The sequence below is a fragment of the Plutella xylostella genome, chromosome 7 (assembly GCF_932276165.1).
Source record: "Plutella xylostella chromosome 7, ilPluXylo3.1, whole genome shotgun sequence".
In the NCBI taxonomy this organism is placed as follows: Eukaryota; Metazoa; Arthropoda; class Insecta; order Lepidoptera; family Plutellidae; genus Plutella; species Plutella xylostella.
In genome coordinates this window covers 1627362-1645997 of record NC_063987.1, presented here as the reverse complement: position 1 = coordinate 1645997, position 18636 = coordinate 1627362, and the positions used below count along the sequence as shown (strand labels likewise).

Genomic DNA, 18636 nt, shown 5'->3' with positions numbered 1-18636 from the left:
ATTGAAAATGGTGGTAAGGTTTGAAATTATTGTAGTGTTTGCCAACTTCTAAAAAGGATCAGTTGTGTGTGTGTTTTAAAATGCAGAAAAAGAAAATGTAGACTGTGACGTTAAGGTTAGTAATAGTTTCCACTATAATGTGTAATAAGATTTTATATACTTACTTTAAATTTTACCTTTGCATACATTTTACTGCTTGTAGTGCTAAAATACATAAAAAAAAACATTCGGTGTCCTCCGGTAAAAGTGATGTAATAATACTTAGCTTCATGGTGAACCTTTTTTTTTAACGAAGACTCTCTGATATAGTTTGTTCAGAATTTTTTTTGCACTTCTAATATTTATACTAGACAGTTTTTTTCATAGCATAGGTATTTTGAGTTTGATGATAAACGATAAATTTAATATGGGTAAACTTTGTGACAGTTTGTTTACGAGTCGCACCGTATCAAATCTTTGATGAAGTTAAATATAATTTTACCGTCGGGTTACACGATTAACGACCAAGTTACCATGAATTGTATTTTCAATTTAATTACTAGTCCAAAGTCAATGTGCTTCCAAACCAAACAAAGGATTTCACTCAGACCTAAACGCCTATAAAATCAAAAACACACGGTTTCACAAACTCGACCGCCTATAGCAAAACCACACCGAGCCATTAAAGATTTTACGCGGACGCCAGCCAAACAACCCATTTCTAAATTGCAACGAATAAAACTAAGAAACACACATCCGAGGCTTCCATTACCCCTGACACAGTATCAAATCGTAACCCGATCCTAAACTCGCGTTAAGACTAACCTGCTTCACGAAACGATACGTGTATCTCGCAAGAACAAAGAGTCGTTAAACCGCGTCAGTCGAGGATTATTCTTGGACAGCTCACGCGCGATAATAACGTATTCAGTGAACACCGGTAGCCGGTCCGAAGCCGAGTGAACTCGCTCCGACTATCAACCCCGTGCACTCGGGCCCTCGCTACGTCACCTCACCCCATCGCCAAACTCGACGCCGATTGGCCCATTCGTTTTGCCGCGCTTTCTCAGACCAAGAAATAAAAGCTCTACCGTGTTTCCGTCCCTTTCGCAAAGGACTTGTAACGCGGCGACAGAACGAGAAAGTCCGTCGAGCTCAACCGCTGCGGTTACATGATGTAATCCGATTGCATAGAGACAGCAAGATAGAGATTCGACGTAGAGCGAAAGAGAAGAAAGCGTGGCGTGTGACGCTGATTGTAGCAGTTGAGTGTGAAGGGAACGTGCTACTGTGCGTTGTACTATTTATAATCAAATAGGGTTTGTCTGTGTGCGTGTGTACGGACGAGATGCACCGCACGCACACTGGCAGGCGTCCGCGTCGAGGCAATGATGTGCACGACGTATTATCCCTTATTACACGACTCGCTTCCGCGGCCGCCGCACGTGCACAGTTGTCTGCCGACCTCCTCCGCCGAGCGGTGTTGTCTCGTCGCGTTCGCGTTTCGCGAACTGGACTTGGAAGTTTGTTTACATCGAATCGAGTTTGGGGCAAGCGCTGCAGCGTGCACCGGATCTGTGCCATCGGCCGCGTTCGCAGTTATCGCAGTGAATTACGGACAATGTCGAACGTTTCACGGACTTTAGTACGCGCTAAAACTTTTCGTGTGGACTTGTGATTTTTTTGTTGGACTCAAAACTGGTGATCTTGGTAGAGCCAAATTGAAGAAAGTGTTTGTATGCCATAGAACTATTGTGCTATTGTAGCGAAAATTTCCGAAGTGTTAAATCAAACTTTTCCAAAATAGTGAATTGAGTTTTTGGACATTAAAAAAATAAAAACTCAAGAAAAATTTAAAAAGTTTTTTACCAACTTCTAAAAACTTTTCAAAAGTGTCTGCAAAAAAAAGAGCTGCATCGCATCAATTCCGGACAAGACTGCTGAAACCACATTGGCGCTGCATCTGAGCTCACACTGAGCGACACGACGCCCAAACGGCACGACAGCATTTATGCATACAAAACAAACATCGGCGATCTGTCCGCGCTTCTTCCGTAGAAAAGGGCGCTTCGTGCGACAGAGCAAACAGACATGGCTATAGCATTCAACCTTCCGAGCGAGAGGGAGGCGAGCGAGGAGAACTTCTCACGGTTGAACCGTCTGTTGACTGAACTGTACGAGGTGCTGTGCCATATCCTGGTGGCGCGCCAGCCCGAGCCCCAGGAGCGCCGAGGTGAGTGCCCTCGGGAAACTAACACCACGCCACCTTACCACTTAAGATGCAATTCGACCTACATCGTGAACCTAGTGATGGTTGTGGCCATCATAAAAGTGTCGCTTGCATCCTCACTCTTCAACACGATCAGATAAAATGAAGACTCTAAATTTGACTAGTTAAGTATTGTTGACGGTGATACTGCATAGCAGGTCGGGACTGTTGTTATGTATTTTTAAGGTCATCAGTTTTTTTTTGTGAATTCGTTATTTTTTATCGTGGAAAATGGCTTGCTAGAGATGTTGTGTCAAACTGCACTTAAATTGTAAATGGTGGTTCTAGGCCAGATAAAAGCAAGATTTTTTAATCTTGAGTAGATTTGGTCTCGCTAACAATTTCTGCTTCTTCGTTTAACGCTTTTCATCTCTCGAAATAATTTGAGTGAAGTTCGACAAAACGCCTCTTCAAAATTTATACTTGATTGCCAACAGTTACATGAGATTTTGATACAATGTGCATTTATCTAAATTATCTTATTTTAATTAAATATTTTTGGAATCAGTTTACAGTGTTTATAACGTCCTAGAATTAATTAACTTACTGTTCTTAAAATAAACCATACTCCGCTTACTGAAAAATAGTGTAACGCTAAATACTTTTAGGTAGTGTTGTTAAGTTTAAACTTTAGTTACATTTCATTTGATCTCTTATTTTGTTTTATGAATTTTAAAACATTAATAGATTATGTCTAGTTTAATTTATTCACTCCATAAAAGAGTTTGGTATTCTTGTAGCAGAATTATAATTAGCATTTAGTTAAACCATATTTTATAATCAAAATGGATCTCAAATTTTATTTTAGTTCCAAATAATCTCGATAGTCATAGGTTTTGTTTAGTGGGTTCCTTTAAAAATCTGATCACATTAGTTGCCAAATATTAGTTGATTATTAAAATTCTTGATGGTGTTTAAAAGAAATTGTTTATGATGATGACTTACGTTGTCTAATTTGTTCAATTATTTGTAACAAAAAATAACTTAGGATACTTGTAAATATTTCGTGTAATTTTAATCGTAAGACAAGCATTTGAATGGATTTCAACATTGTTTAAAGGGTCATTGTTTTTTTATTTTAATAAAATGATGATACAAAATGTTAAAATTGTATAAATTATAATAAAATGCTCTTAGAATATAATTTTTCTACAAACTTGTAAATAATGCATTTTAGAATTTGTGATTTACCATAAGCATTCTCAATCTTTACAATTATTTTTATCTATCATACCTATTAGATAAGTGCCGCCGTATGTCCTAACTCATAATCATGATTGTGTTACGAAAAATGAAAACCCTACAATATATAAGGGAATATTAAATAAATATTATTTTGTAAATTTACACGCTATCTTTTAATATTTTATACTCATGCTCCCGAACCCTCATCACTTTTAAAATAAATACCTAATTTGTTAGTAAATGAATTATTAAAAAATAAAGAGAGTTGTTAGTAAATGAATTATTAAAAAATATAGAAAGATCACCTTAGCTTCTTGCTCAAAAATTCAATAAGAAAATTTTACATGACATTCAAAAACTAAAAATTTCTAATAAGATTTAAAATCGAACAAGTCCGCCGAGCGTTAGCCTAGAACTTCATTGTTCGAAGCATTTTCTCGAACAATTCGCAGTGGAACGAACTTGCTCTAAATCACGGAGCCAGTCACGACGCAACATTGGCAATGGAGTCGACCGAAGTAGAGCGGAGCACCGACGTCGCGGAAAGCGAATCCGACGGACTTGCAACGAAATCGAAACTGCTTTTATTGTTGATGCTATTGACAAAGCATCTTCTTTTTAAATGCACAAAGTTAGGTTAGGTGTTGGTAATTTTGTTTGGCAATTCTAATAAGTATATAAGAGGCAAAAAAATATTAAATGAAAGGTTTCCAATATGAAAAGTCTAATAAAAAATGAGTTAAAAACAATTGGTAGACTCGTTGTGAATCAAAATTACTTGATTAGCTGAAAAAAACTGTCCCCAGTGTTTTTGTCGAAGTTCACTCCTTTTATTTTCGAAGAAATGAAATCGAAATGATCTGTGTGGTCTGTTCGATTGTCCCGTGGCAAGTAAGTCACGCTATTAGGACTCGGTCTACAGAGTGGAAAGAAAATTAAGAAACGCTTCAATGCTTGCAATGATCATAAAGCTTTTTGTAACATTTTGGTCATTTCGATTGTCCATTGTCATTGGGTTCGGGTCTTCTTTTTCTGCGGCGGTAGCTACGACGACGGCTGTTGAAGATAAGGTAAGTAACGTAAAGATACGTAAGTAACGTTATTTTATATTTGATATTTATCAGGTGTTGATTTCAATATCTAGTGTTCTTGAGGTAGGTTATACTATTACTAGAGTAAATTGAAAAAGTACAGAAACAACGAATAAGTTCCACCCATAGAATCCAGTCCTATTTTGTAATTAAAATGTTACAGCGTAATGCCACTTGTATAACCCATGCATAAATATGTTGGACCCATATTCACTTTATTCATACCACAAGTTTTTATTCATTGTGCTGATTAAATTCACCCTAATTTCACCTCAAGTGAAATATCATAAACATAAAAATAGAAAAATTAAGGAGATCATAACAACATAATTTGATGTAAACATTTATAATTTGTTTAGAGGTTTTATGTAGCATGAAGTGTGATGTACCCTTCATGTACCCTAAAGCAAAAGTTTCTTTGAATGTAAAGAAACTAGATAATAATTATGATGCTTGCAGTTCCCACGAGTAACGTAAAGTTACTTATGTAATATGCGTATTTATTTTTTCTTTGCTATTTTCAGTTCTTTCGATAAATAATCTGAGTAACTCCATAATTATAATTTTATTACTAAATTCCTTAAGATCATCGACAATAATTAATAAATATTAATATACCTACGCACAATATGATAGTAATAAAACCAAACTTATCTCAGATAAAACTATTAAAAATAAAATAAATCTGCGTGTGCTTTATTAAACTGAGGAACACAACGCACTTTTAATCTATCAAATCAACATAACTAATAAGGTGGTCAGCCTTCGGAGTTGCACCTGTGTGCAGTGGTCTGGAAATTTATCTAGGTACTTAAAGGTACAATAATTTCGTGATTGTAATAATTTATCATTGTTGAGTTGTCAGAAGTATGGTTAATATTAGTATCTGCAGTTTATGGCAAAAATATAATAATTAGCTTGAAGTAGAGGATCAAAATTTCGTCTTGTAATTTTGACCTTGTTACTTTAAATGTAGTTGCTATCTTTTCCTTCGGGCTTCACTTAACCGTATACACCCACGGGAATATCGGGATAAAAATAGGTCTTTGTGTTATTCCATAGTTGTAGCTTTCAACATTATGAATATTGAGTCTGCCATTATTTTATTAGGTACAACAAAATGGATATGGAGTTTGCCATTTTCCCCTGAAAAAAAAATACACCCACTATCACAAAACTTCAACCTTTCTAATATTTCTCTGATTGTGATTAGTTATCTGCCAAATTTAATTTTAAATCTACGTAAAAGTAGGTAAAGTGACCCAAGCGTTACCCCAAACAAAAATAAAGGAGCTTCAATATTCGAGCCCATTGCAATAAATTTAAATCGGTTCCAAAACATATTCGACGACGACGAAGGTTCACAAAAAAAGGTTAACCTATAAACCAATTCAAAGATATAGAGCGTTCGCTCCCGAACAAAAGTCTATTGAACATGTCCGGACTCGTTGGGGAAAAAAGAAAAAAAAACCTTAAACCAGGCACCTGTTCAGGTAACACCTGTGGAATATATTATATCCCAGTCTTATGTATGATGATTTTACTCGAGTGAGAACGGCGAAGTTTTATAACCGTAACCTTAGATTATAGTCGAGCTTTGAAAAAGCTTGCTGAATATTTATTGACTCGGGTGTACCCTGGAACTGTCAAGTAAATAAAGGGTTAAAAATTAAAAGTAATGTCAAGTGTATAATAATTTCAAAAACGACTCACAAATCTACAATACATTAAAATTTAGCACTTGAAATATGACTTGCCATAACCGCACTTGTACCCGACAGATAAATTATAAAATTAGCATAGTGTTCAGTACAACGAGTCAAGTTGACCAAGACGGTGGATTATAGTTAAATCGCTTGGAAAATTATCCGGTTCCCTTAAAGCTAGACTGCATTATATATATATATGTATTTATAAGTTAATTGTGGTGATATGCAAATATGATTTTGAGTTTGTGAACTTACTGTAGAGTTTGAGAAGTCAGCGACCGGACAATCGGACATAGGTGTACGCTGTATGTACAGTATTTGTAGATATATTTTAGTCGCGCCTTGGCTTTCTCGTATGTGTTTGAGTATACTTATTCAATTATTAATTTAAACACTATGTTATAATACACATTACACAGTTAAGAATATATATACCAACGCGTTTGAATTTAAATTTCTTCCAGTCTATTGGAAATTAATACCAGTAAGTATACTCGTACCATAATTATATGTATAAGTAATAAGTACATATATATTTTTTCATCAATAAAGGATACCGCAAAGTAATTTGCATTATATCTGCGTAGATATATCGTAATTTGTAATTAAATAACAGTATCTCTTACCATTAAATAGGTAAGTAGTTCTTGGATCATTAGCTTGTATAGAGACTAGACGTCTGCGAAAATGTCAAGGATCCTCACTTTGCCTGCAACATGACCTGCGACCTTTTTATGTGTACCTTCATGCATCTATGTTGTCGATGTACGGTGGCCTACGTTTAAAAGTATACAGGCGGAGTTTTTAAAATAGCGATCCCTGATGATGAAGGGACCAGCTACATCTGTTATAAATCCGGGGACGTGTTGTGTGTGATGTGTGTAGCAGTGGTGTTTATGTGGATGTGCTTGAGCAGCATGTGAGCTTGAGATCGCTATTTTAAAAACTCCGCCTGTATACTTTTAGGCGCAGGCCACCGTACTTATGTATCTGCAATATCTACAAAAATATTACCAAGGGGTCGCCGACTTCCTGCCGGAGTGATAGGTACACTCACAGGCAATGAAAAAGTCCCACCTCCCCTTGCCGTTCCATATGTAACTGTAACTTTTTCATTTCTCTCTGTATAACTAGGTACTAATATTGTAAAAGAAAAGCTCACACCGAACTAAATAAACTTCCAAAACAATAAAAGCTTATGAATATACCTTATACCAATAAAGCTTTAAATCACTATGAGTTTAAACTACACATAAAATATAAGAACTATATTTTACATAATCTCAGTCTTACTCTCAAGAAATTTATGATAGCTTCGGGCTATGGAAAGATTTTGATATTCTATATGATAATAAATGAATGCGTAGTCTTAAGCCCGGTAGCGAAGTAAAATTAAAGTTGTAGTGATTATCAATGAGATTGATCTTTCAAATTTACATAAAGTTTTTTCTGAACCTAGTCCGGCCGGGTGTAGCATGTGACGTATTACGATGCATTCCATAAATATTTGTAATACTATCTCTGACTATCTCTAAACAACATACGTCACAAGTCGCATACCTTCTATTTAATAGATAGCCAAACTAGACTTTATTGACATGTCTACGTCATAGCGCATTCCAGAATCTTCATATAAATATGTTACTATTTTACTGAATAAAGAGAGTTTACTACAGTTAGACACGACGCGTTATTCATTTCACTACTCCAAGCGCCCAACATCTCATGGCGACCGCGACAGCCGGCCTGCCTCTTCGCGGCAGTGCCGGTTGCACTCGAACGTAAAAGTACGCGTTATGTGTCGGAATAAATAAATTAAAATAAAATCCTTTAAAAAAAAAAAATTTTTGGAGTGCGTGTTAAAAGTTAATATAAATAAATAGCATAATTGGATGGCGCCTGGAGTCTGGAGCAGTACAATAAAATGGAGCTGACGGCTGGTGATGGAGCTGGAGACAGACGGAGCAGGGAGACTGGTCTGATGGCTGATGTGAATCAGCGTGATGCGTTGACAACGTATGCGAGCAGTGCAGTGATGTCATCGTCAAAGTGTAACGTGATGAGTGCAGTGCGTAAAGTAAAAAAGTGAAGTGAAAACTTGCCATGGGGCCATGGGTCATCCTTAATATGACGAAAGTTAAGTAAATAGTTCGTTAATGTAATGTAGGTTTTAGGTTTTTTTTTTATTCTACTTAATAGATCTATTAATTTATTTTTTTTTAAGTAGTCTCACTTATGTTTTTTTTTAAAGAAATTTATTGGATCTTTAAGGTATTAATTTTAATAATTAGATATATTTTAGAAACGATTGTTGACGACAACGACGGCACAAAATATATTAACAAAAATATTTAATAGCATTTAATAATCACGAGGGGCTTAAAAACCGTAAAAACAGTTTACATTTACACTAATATAGACAAGAAAATATATGTATACTGATTATTTATCAATATTTAAAGAATTATAAATACAAGGATGAAGGCATAATAACTCAATAAAGAGTGGTGGACTCTCTTTCTGATCATGGTGTGATCGAGCATCCACTGTGTAGAAATTTTCCACGAAAGTAAAGAAATATTAAATATGAAAATGAAAATGAAAATATCTATCTATATAAATAATAGTGCAAAGGTACACAACGCGCAATGGACGCTATAAATATAAGCGTAGTATAGTATAGACGTACACGCATAATAAGCATGGTGTAAATGATACATGCAAATATACAAATAAAAAAAATACTTAAATAATGAGTAAAATACAACGTCGCAGAGACGATTACCGCGCCTAGAAATATCTAGTGATAACAAAAAAATGCAAATATGCTTATTTGCTATCGATTATGACAAAAGCTCAACTCAAGAAAAAATCTCATAGAGCCAAGGAAAAATACTACTATTGATTCAAGGGTATCTAAATTGTGATTTTAATAATATAGATACCTACTTAAAAATCGATCAATTTGCCGGAATTGACATTTATTTTCATGATTAATTATGAAAAAAAAAAAACATATTTATGAGACAAGATGCGATTATTTGCCTAAACTGCAGATTTTGTTACTCAATCTTAATTCCAGATCATGTCTGCAACGAGCTTCCTTCGTGAGGGAATTAGATATATTTTGTGACACTAAATAAAGGAATAGTGTGGGTACCTATATTACGCACTAAAGAAAATGATGATAAAATAAAATGAATTATAATAATATAAAAACACAATTACTGACTGTAAGTTCAATGATGAAAGACATACGTGGCCGTAGTGTATCTACGTGTAGTCAACGTAAACATATAAAATACCTAATGTGAATGATAAATACTTACTGAAAAATATCTATGAGTGGTAATTATATACCAGATATATGAAGACTTAGTAATGACAACTTTTAATGTAATACTGTATTTTGATTAATAAGTCGTCAACAATGCGTTTCCAATATTTAATAATATGTTAAAAATTCAAATGGTACCCAGTATTGAGAAATTGCTGTTTGTATAATTTCATTGATCAGTTTAACTTTGAATTATTAAAATTTACTGGTATCATAATTATTGTTGCAATAGGAGAGTGTCATCAATAAATTCCAACGTATCATATTTCATCTTGATCTTGCCTGTTGTATCTAAGTTAAATAAAAACATAATCCATATTTGGATGTAGGAATCAAAGGTCAAGTACAACGCTCCATTATGTTATAAAATATAAACATGTAACCATTAGAAATAAGAATATTTAACCGAAATGTAATCTTAAGAACATTATGTTATGTAACCCTAAACCATGTAATCTATATAACTATAATTGAATATGTAATCTTTTACTATGTTATGAAATCTACTTATAATTTCAATTTCTTTATTTGGTATTGTGTAATTTTCAAAAATATTTGCAATTTTTTTTCTCAAAATTAGGGGGGTGGTGTAGCATGTGACGTATTACGATGCATTCCATAAATATTTGTAATACTATCTCTGACTATCTCTAAACAACATACGTCACAAGTCGCATACCTTCTATTTAATAGATAGCCAAACTAGACTTTATTGACATGTCTACGTCATAGCGCATTCCAGAATCTTCATATAAATATGTTACTATTTTACTGAATAAAGAGAGTTTACTACAGTTAGACACGACGCGTTATTCATTTCACTACTCCAAGCGCCCAACATCTCGAACAATCGAACCGCAACACTGTTCTGTCGTTCAAATGTGACTAATTTATTTAATACTTTATTGCACTAATATATAACATAAGTGTTAAAAAAGGTGGACTTATGTTATATTTTAATTTATAGTATTATGGCAATAATTATTACTAAAAAAAAATCGTCTTAAAAAATAGTCCAAAAAAAAACTCTACTACAATATAAAATGTTACAGGAAAATAAATAAAACAATAATCGTCAAAAAACTATTTGAAAAACTTCTTAGAATACGGTATCCTAAATCTTCGGATCCACAAAAAAGGTCGAATCATAACGTAGCCTTTACGACCGTCTTAGTTACGAAACAGGTTCCCAACGATCAAAAAACAACAGTTTAAATTGTAATGAAGGGTTAAAACCCAATTTTGTACATCGAAACTGTAATTTAGTAAAATTAGTGAAGAGTTACGAGTCTTAGACAAAATCTGTTAAAACCAGTGGGCTATGGTTTGTCACAAATCAGTTTTTTTATAGTTTTAAGTAAGTAGGTAGGTACATAGTTTAGCAAATTTAAATGTTGGCTTAATTTTTTAGTTTAACTTAACTTTACTAACGTAAACAAAGGCCTATCTTCACATTTTTGTGATTCTCTGAACCTGAATATAGGTAGGTATGTTGTGATAATCAGACACGATAAGTTTTTATATTGTTAATTGCAGTACTTTTATCTACTGTACCTCTAAAGACAAATAAAACGGGCCTAAGATACTCTTTAGATAGTATCATGTGTTATTACTTATTAGCCCCGTAATAAAGGAATATAAAAGTTAACATCTCATTTTCCTAAGAAAAAGAGGAGTCACTAAAAACGGTACGCTCTTACTAGCTACAATGTAATAACATAATTGTCTTTTTAATTTTTTAAGCGCACTTATACGCGCTTTATAATAGGACCTCTTCAAAATTGTAGCTTTCACATCCAGTGAACCATATCAGTTCCCATGCGTAGGTTAGTCGGTACTGGAATGTTTATGAAATAATGGGTATGATATGACATAACTGCGTCGTTTCAGGACACACCCTGTGAGTAAACATGACGACGTTTTCGATTACACTTGTCAACTTCTTATATCTTCTTTCTATGTATAGTTTCTAGAGGGCCTATCACGGGCTAACGTGGCAATTCGATACTATTTTCGATACTACACAAACATATGGAAAAAGAACAGCTCCAACGTAGTCACTTTTGGAACTAACAAATTAGCTTTACATTTCAACAGTGACAATTGACGATACGCAACGTAACCGGAGGAAATCGAAAATCTTGTAATCGCATAGTTTAAGCTAAAGACACTGAAAGTGAATTTTTTTTGCTTTGTGTCTCCAACTCTCCGCAGTCTCTTAGGCCTTGGTCTCCTATTTACGCCGTAGGTCGTGTCCAGCGTCACGCCGTAGGCCGCGTCACGATGCTCACTATAGAAATGTACTGATGCGGTCTCTCTCACACGCCGACGTTGGCGCGTACTTGTAGTGAGCATCGTGACGCGGCCTACAACATTGATATTGACGCGACCTACGGAGTAAATAGAAGACCCCGGCCTTACAGTTGAGAGTTTTTTCTACAAATGCGAGACTACTAGGGAGTATCGGTCCTGCAAATTTAATAGTGCATCTTTTGAGCACAAACTTACTTTATTATACTTACTGCGTACTTTCACATAGGTACTTTACTCCACAAAATAATATAATATTACGGATCCAGCAGTGGTCGTTGATAGGCTTATATTGTAACTGCTTTTAGAATATCGCATCTATATTCATCCAGTTTGATTTATACCTACAGTCACAGACATTCAGATATACGCCAAACTTACAACACTTTTATGACGAGAGTAGCTAATAAAGAGAACTTAATTTAAAGTTCAGTCTGAACTCTGCTATAAATCATTGCCATCATCATAATCATAGTACCACAGAGCATGATTTAACTATAACCGCTGTAGAGTACTCACTTTATAGAGTGACATAATTTAATGCGCAATTCAGGGACTTACCTGAATTTTTTTATTTTTTTCATAAAAATATTCTCTTGACAACTACATACACTGAAAAAATGTTAGATCATAACAATGGAGGGACAATATTTTAGGTTTGTCGTATGAAAATATCGTTAATTAAGAGACATTGTCAATTGTAACAATAAAGTCCTTACCACAAAAACTTAGACAGTATTTAACAGATGTTTAGCGCTGTCAAACGCCTAATAGGAAAAATCTGTAAAATTTCGTTTTGAATACTTGTTAAACAATTTTTTAAGTTTTTTGTGGTATAATACAATAAAGATCCCACTACCGTTAGAAGGTGCTCTACATAATTCGTCTCAAGACAATAGGCGCAGGCGAACAAGCTTTGTCTCGGTTTAATTGGTGACACGTGGCTACAACCAGCTTAGCTTTGTTACTATACTGTAGTTATACTATGGTTATACTATAGTTACTAAGTAGTAAGTACAGATAGTAACGAACTCTCGTACCTAGTTGATCCACTTGATCTTTGAGTCTTTGCGCAGTCTGGTGTATGTGACCTATTTCCTTAGTAGGTAGGTAGGTATATCTACTTTTTTTGTAGCTAACGAAAAATTATGAAAGAAAAAATGTTTTGGTTAGTAATATTCTGATGCGCTGTTAAATGTACTTCAATATTGCAGTCGGTGCATTAAGCCCTCTGTGGTCTAGTGGTAGAAGCTTCGCTTCATGACCCAGAGGTCCCGGGTTCGATTCCCGGGTGGGACCATCAATTTGTGTTTCTAAATTGTGGATCTAAGTTTGGTTAGGATATAGAAGGCTGATCACCTGAAGTCCGAAACAGTGAAAACGATCCATGCTGTCGGATGGGCATGTAAAGCAGTCGGTCCTGCGCCTAGCTCTCTCTAGTAGTGTCGGTCAATCCGTCCCATTGGGCTATGAGAGTGATGGAACAGAGAGTGCTCCTGTGTACTGCGCACACACTTGGACACTATAATCTACTTCTGCGTAGATGGCTGATCTCAAATGAGATTGGCCGCCGTAGTCGAAATTCGGCTAGGAGGACCATTATTATTAAGCTAGCGTTTTCTGATTAAGAGTAATTTGGAACTATGGCACTGGAACTTTATCATTGCTCGCAAGTGTATAAAAAACTCACTAAGCAAAAAATAATTCAGAACAACAACACAACATATTATATTTTATAGACAAAACAATAAGTGTCGGAGTCATAATGGCCACAGCACGTCACGACCTGCTAACTACAGCAACTGCATTAAAACGGGCTTAGCCTGTCTGATCCACGAAATCTTGAACAAAAGTCACCAGTCAGTAGGTACAAGACAAATTGTTGAAGGGTGAGTTACATTGTAGGCGAAGTCATTTAGAAAACTTATTAATTCTTACATTTTAAATATCAAATCAGACAATCCAAATGATTTACTAGGTGTTTGGTTGAGAATTCACCCGCTGATACTCCACTATAATTTAAATATTATCGGGACCAAAGTGGAAGTGCCCATAAAATGGCGATCGCAACAAATTGTTGAACTGATTGATAAGTACGACCCAGCTTGATTAGATAATGTTTTGTGCTATAAATGCACGAGTGTTGCCCTACTTCGGTTTCGCAGTTTTAAACTGTATAAGTACTGTTGTCCCTTGGAGTTTTGTTTGACAAGCTTTAAATAGTGGTTTCGTGTGACTGTTGTGATCAAAGAAGTAATAAACTAACACTGAGTTGCAGAAAGGAATATTAAGCTAATGTCTGTCGTCTTTAAATCAATGTCTGTCTCTTTCTTCCGTTTCTCCGTACATACTGTCAAAGCAAGGCACCAATACATTTATTTACGAAAAACTAATGGATTGCATTAATAAATTATTTTTTTTTAAATATTTTAGGTGGTCAGGGTTAAAAATATGTATGTGGTATACTATTGTATAGGTAAACGTGTAGGCTTAGTATTAATGACATTAGAGTAATAAGAGTACGGCAACAACGCATAATAATTTGCAATGGGTAAAAATGAGAGATATTTTTTTCTGTAACTTCTCTCAAGTCTTTGCTTTGTTTAGGGTCGGCTACTATATTTTTTTATTTATAAGATAAGATATTCTTTATTTGCACACAAAAATATGGACAACAATACAAAACTTAATCTTACACATATGCACAAATGGCGGTCTTATCGCTTAAAGCGATTTCTTCCAGACAACCTTTGGGTGGAAGGATATTTAGATGTAAAGGGTAAAGTGTAGCAGGAATAAAGAATATACCATAAATATTAATATATATTTTCCGTAGAACTAAATTAATGTGGAAGTCATTTTGATTTAAGGCAAGCAACTTAACTTTGAATAAATTTATTATTAGCTCTTAATGTTTAACTACGAATTTATTGCTTTTGTAACTATGAACTAGTGATGTAACGAATATTCGCATTCGCATTCGCATTCGCGAATATTCGCACATTTTTGGATATTCGCATTCGCATTCGCATTCGCAAAATTTTGTGCGAATGTTTTGCGAATATCAGTACTTATTGGAAAAAAGTATTTTAAAATAATGGTAGGTTAACAAAATCAAATCCATTCGTCTATAACCTATTATTACAAGTTACCCTCTTAATCACATTACCAGTCTTACTTTCTCATTTGGTATTTATTTATTAATTTTTTTGGCCAATGAAACTTTAGAAATAGTTAATACAAGGTGGGCCAAAAGTAATCACCCTATTGGAAGTTGCTCTCATTTGTACAAATGGCCGTCAATTTCAAATTTGTTTTGATATTGGTGGACTAGACAAATGCAGAATACAAATTCAGAAGCCATGGAGTGATATACTCTCCAAGATCGCGGAATGATTGTGTATACTTATTTAGTTTTCGGGACGCCTCTTTTTTCGTTTAGCTGTAATTTTTGCCTGCAAAATCACCCGATTTCGCCGTTTGAGACGGATTTTGAGGGGTTTTTTTTGAAGACCCATGTTTATGTGAATAAGCCCATGTCTCTGGAAGCCCATAAGGCGAGTGCGAGAATCTCTCGCCTGAAGTTCTCACTGGAATGATGAGAAATGCCATAAAAGGAGCCCGTATGGCAATCAATTGTGACGGCGCCCATTTTGCCGATATCATCTTTTAGACTTTACCAATAAAATTGTAAAGGTTCAAATAAACATAATCAAATAACAGAGCAAGTTTTAATTTAGAAAAAATGAGAGCCAAACAACATCGGATGACTTCTATTGGTCCACCTTGTTGTTTCATAAGACATTACACTCACGTGCAAAGAAATAGTTCCACTTAAAAAATACAGACACCAAATAGCCCGTATTTTTTTAAACATTTAATAGAAAATTTTAATAAAATATTAACGTTTTTAGTTGGTAATATTCTGATTTGTCGTTAAATGAACTTAAAAATTGCAGATGTCGACATTAAGTTTTTTTTTTGCGCTTAATTATTTTGGAGTAATTTGATGTTTTTCTTAATGGATCTTTTTCATTGCCCGTGAGTGTAAATAAACAAACAAAAAGCGTATTGTGACAGTATAGTGTCAGAGCAAGACAGCCATAAATTTAAATGTTTCGTGTAAATCGTCCTCAGAAACTGCACACAGTCGCAATGTGTCGTAACTGTTACGGAACTAAATAAAGTTTTAAAAAAAATTGCGCCTAGTATTGTTTTGTTTGATTCGGAATGCGCCTAGAACGGAACCTACCTCGTTCAGTACGAACCAAACCATACAAATAACGCAAAATTTGAACACAAACTGAATATTCGCATTCGCATTCGCATTCGCGAATGTCGATTTCAGATATTCGCATTCGCATTCGCATTCGCGAATGTCCAAAAACACACATTCGTTACATCACTACTATGAACCTTTAAACTACTGGTGGTGAAGGATTTACTATACGTCTGATAACTATAGATCGTAATTGTTACAAATAAATTTATTTCCGTTTGAGCAGCAATAATGGTATTGTTTATAAATTTATCTTGAACAAAATATATAGTTATTTATATAATAATATGCACAGTACTGGCAAATGAGGAATAGGCAGACCGCCGGCCCGATGGTCTGATGACATTGTTAAGGTGGCCGGTAGACACTGGACTAGACTCGCACATGACCGGAAGAGATGGCGTGATAGGGACTCAGAGGCTTATACCCAGCAGTGGGTAGATACGGGCTGATAATGATGATATAAATAAACCTGTACAGCTAAATTTCCTTCGAAAACATTTATAAAAAAAATTACTTAGTAGGTATTTATTTTGATTACGGTCGAAATTCCTAAATAACCCATAAATATAGGGCATGTCACTACCTTCCACCTTTAAATACAGCAAGTATAGGTAAGTAGGCTTGCCGTTCACTGATAAAATATCACTCTTTATAATTACTATAATTAACATTAAATTATACGATCACATATAATTTGGTTCTTAAACTGCATCATCAACAATACCATAGCTAAATAATAAAGCGAGCTAATTATCATAATAACTCCCTCGTAAATCGTAATGTTGAACCGAAGCTGATCCGTCGAAGTCCCTGAGTCATCCTCAGATAATAACTAAACCCGATCTAATTACAAGCAACATTATCATCACTCAAAACCTGATACAGCAAGCAAAAACAACTGTTACAAAAATAACGGTCTCAAAACGATAACGTTACTGCAAAAACGCTATTCTTCCTTAACTAACAATCGGGTGAAAATAATTTTCTTAACAGAATCGTGGGAAACGAATTCTTAGCGTCTATTGTCTTTGGGAATTAATGCCCATTTGACTTTGCAACTTTTTGCGCATAAACTAGCCAAGCGTGCGGGTTACTTTTATAAAATATCTAATCTTGTAAACTTTCAAATTGTTTCAGGTACGTACCGGGTTCCAGTCTAGTTATTTAGTACTGAAGCAGTAAGTTCTAGATCAGTGTACGGGTCATGTATAGACTTGTATTTAGTGTCTGCGTGCCTTGAATATGTTAGTGCAAAATTGCAAATGTGATCTGATCGGGTAAGTATATTATTGTTTATAAACATTAACGTAACATAAACGTATGGTACGAATTAAATGCCTACTTGAATTCATTAAGAGCTTGTAAGAGTATTTAACTTAAGTAATTTAATGTTCAACAATTAGGGTGTCTTGCACAACAAAGTTAATCAAAATTAAATCTATGACCTCTTGCTCTGACATTATGCTGCCAGAGCAAGAGACAAACTATTTAATTTTATTTAACATTGTTGTGCAAGACGCCCTTAATATGATGCTAGAGGAGTTTTCTTTCGCATATTTTTTCTTTCAGTGAGCCTACATCTGTGAAATGGTTGTAGACTGAAATTTTGACAATAGACAAATACAAAATTTTACGTCGATTAAAGAATAAATCAATTTCACATAATTTTCTGTTTAGGTTTAATCTAGTGCCAAAATAACTATACTTTGCGCGATATAGGATAGCGTGGGTGATGTACCTATCCTACTAACCAATTCAGTAGTAATGTTCGTAGCTGGCAGATGTCATCCGCACTATGCTATACCCCGTGCAAAGTATAATAATTGAATTTTCTTCTTAACCTCACATCTAAAGTTTAGCTCATCCATCAAACGTTTTTATTAAACGTCAGATTAACTTTCGATTACTTTTTTAGTTTTTATTTCACCGTAATAGGACACCGATCCTCAACGGTTGACTAAAGATCAATGTCCAGATCAAAGGAAAATATGCCTTATTATTATCATTATAAGAATAGGTAATTATGACATCCATTGTGTGTTTTCTATTTACAATAATATTAGAAATATTATATTCTCCTAAGTCTTTGAATACAAAAAGTCTAGAACGAGCTAACATAAATCATGGCAACGCTAACACCAGTGCCTTTAAGCTTCCACGGACATTATCAGATATAAAACATAATAAGAAAACCTTAGCTCCAAGAAAATGGTACGGCGATGGGCGTTGCGCTTCATTTAGCAAAACTATATCAAATTGATCTTCCCTGTCCATACAATAATGTTTTTTTTATTCATATAAAAGTTGGTGCAGCATATTGCGCGTCTAATCTAGAGCATCCATTGAGTCTTGAGCACCATGACGAGCGGACAGTCTAGTTGGTCAGTGCACTGACTCTAATGCCAAGGGTCCTGGGTTCGAATCCAGGTCGGAGCAGTTTTGAATATAATATAATTATAATAATATGGGGATAT

General features: G+C 34.7%; 1 protein-coding gene across 1 annotated transcript in view; it reads left to right on the top strand.

The window, feature by feature from the left end:
• The first annotated feature begins 424 nt into the window (after positions 1 to 424).
• LOC105380068 overlaps positions 425 to 18636 on the top strand; it is an 89954-nt gene continuing 71742 nt past the window's right edge. The window contains exon 1 of the mRNA XM_038106575.2: positions 425 to 2212. Coding sequence (XP_037962503.2) covers positions 2071 to 2212 — 142 coding nt within the window. The 5' untranslated portion in view covers positions 425 to 2070. The remainder of the gene's footprint in view (positions 2213 to 18636) is intronic.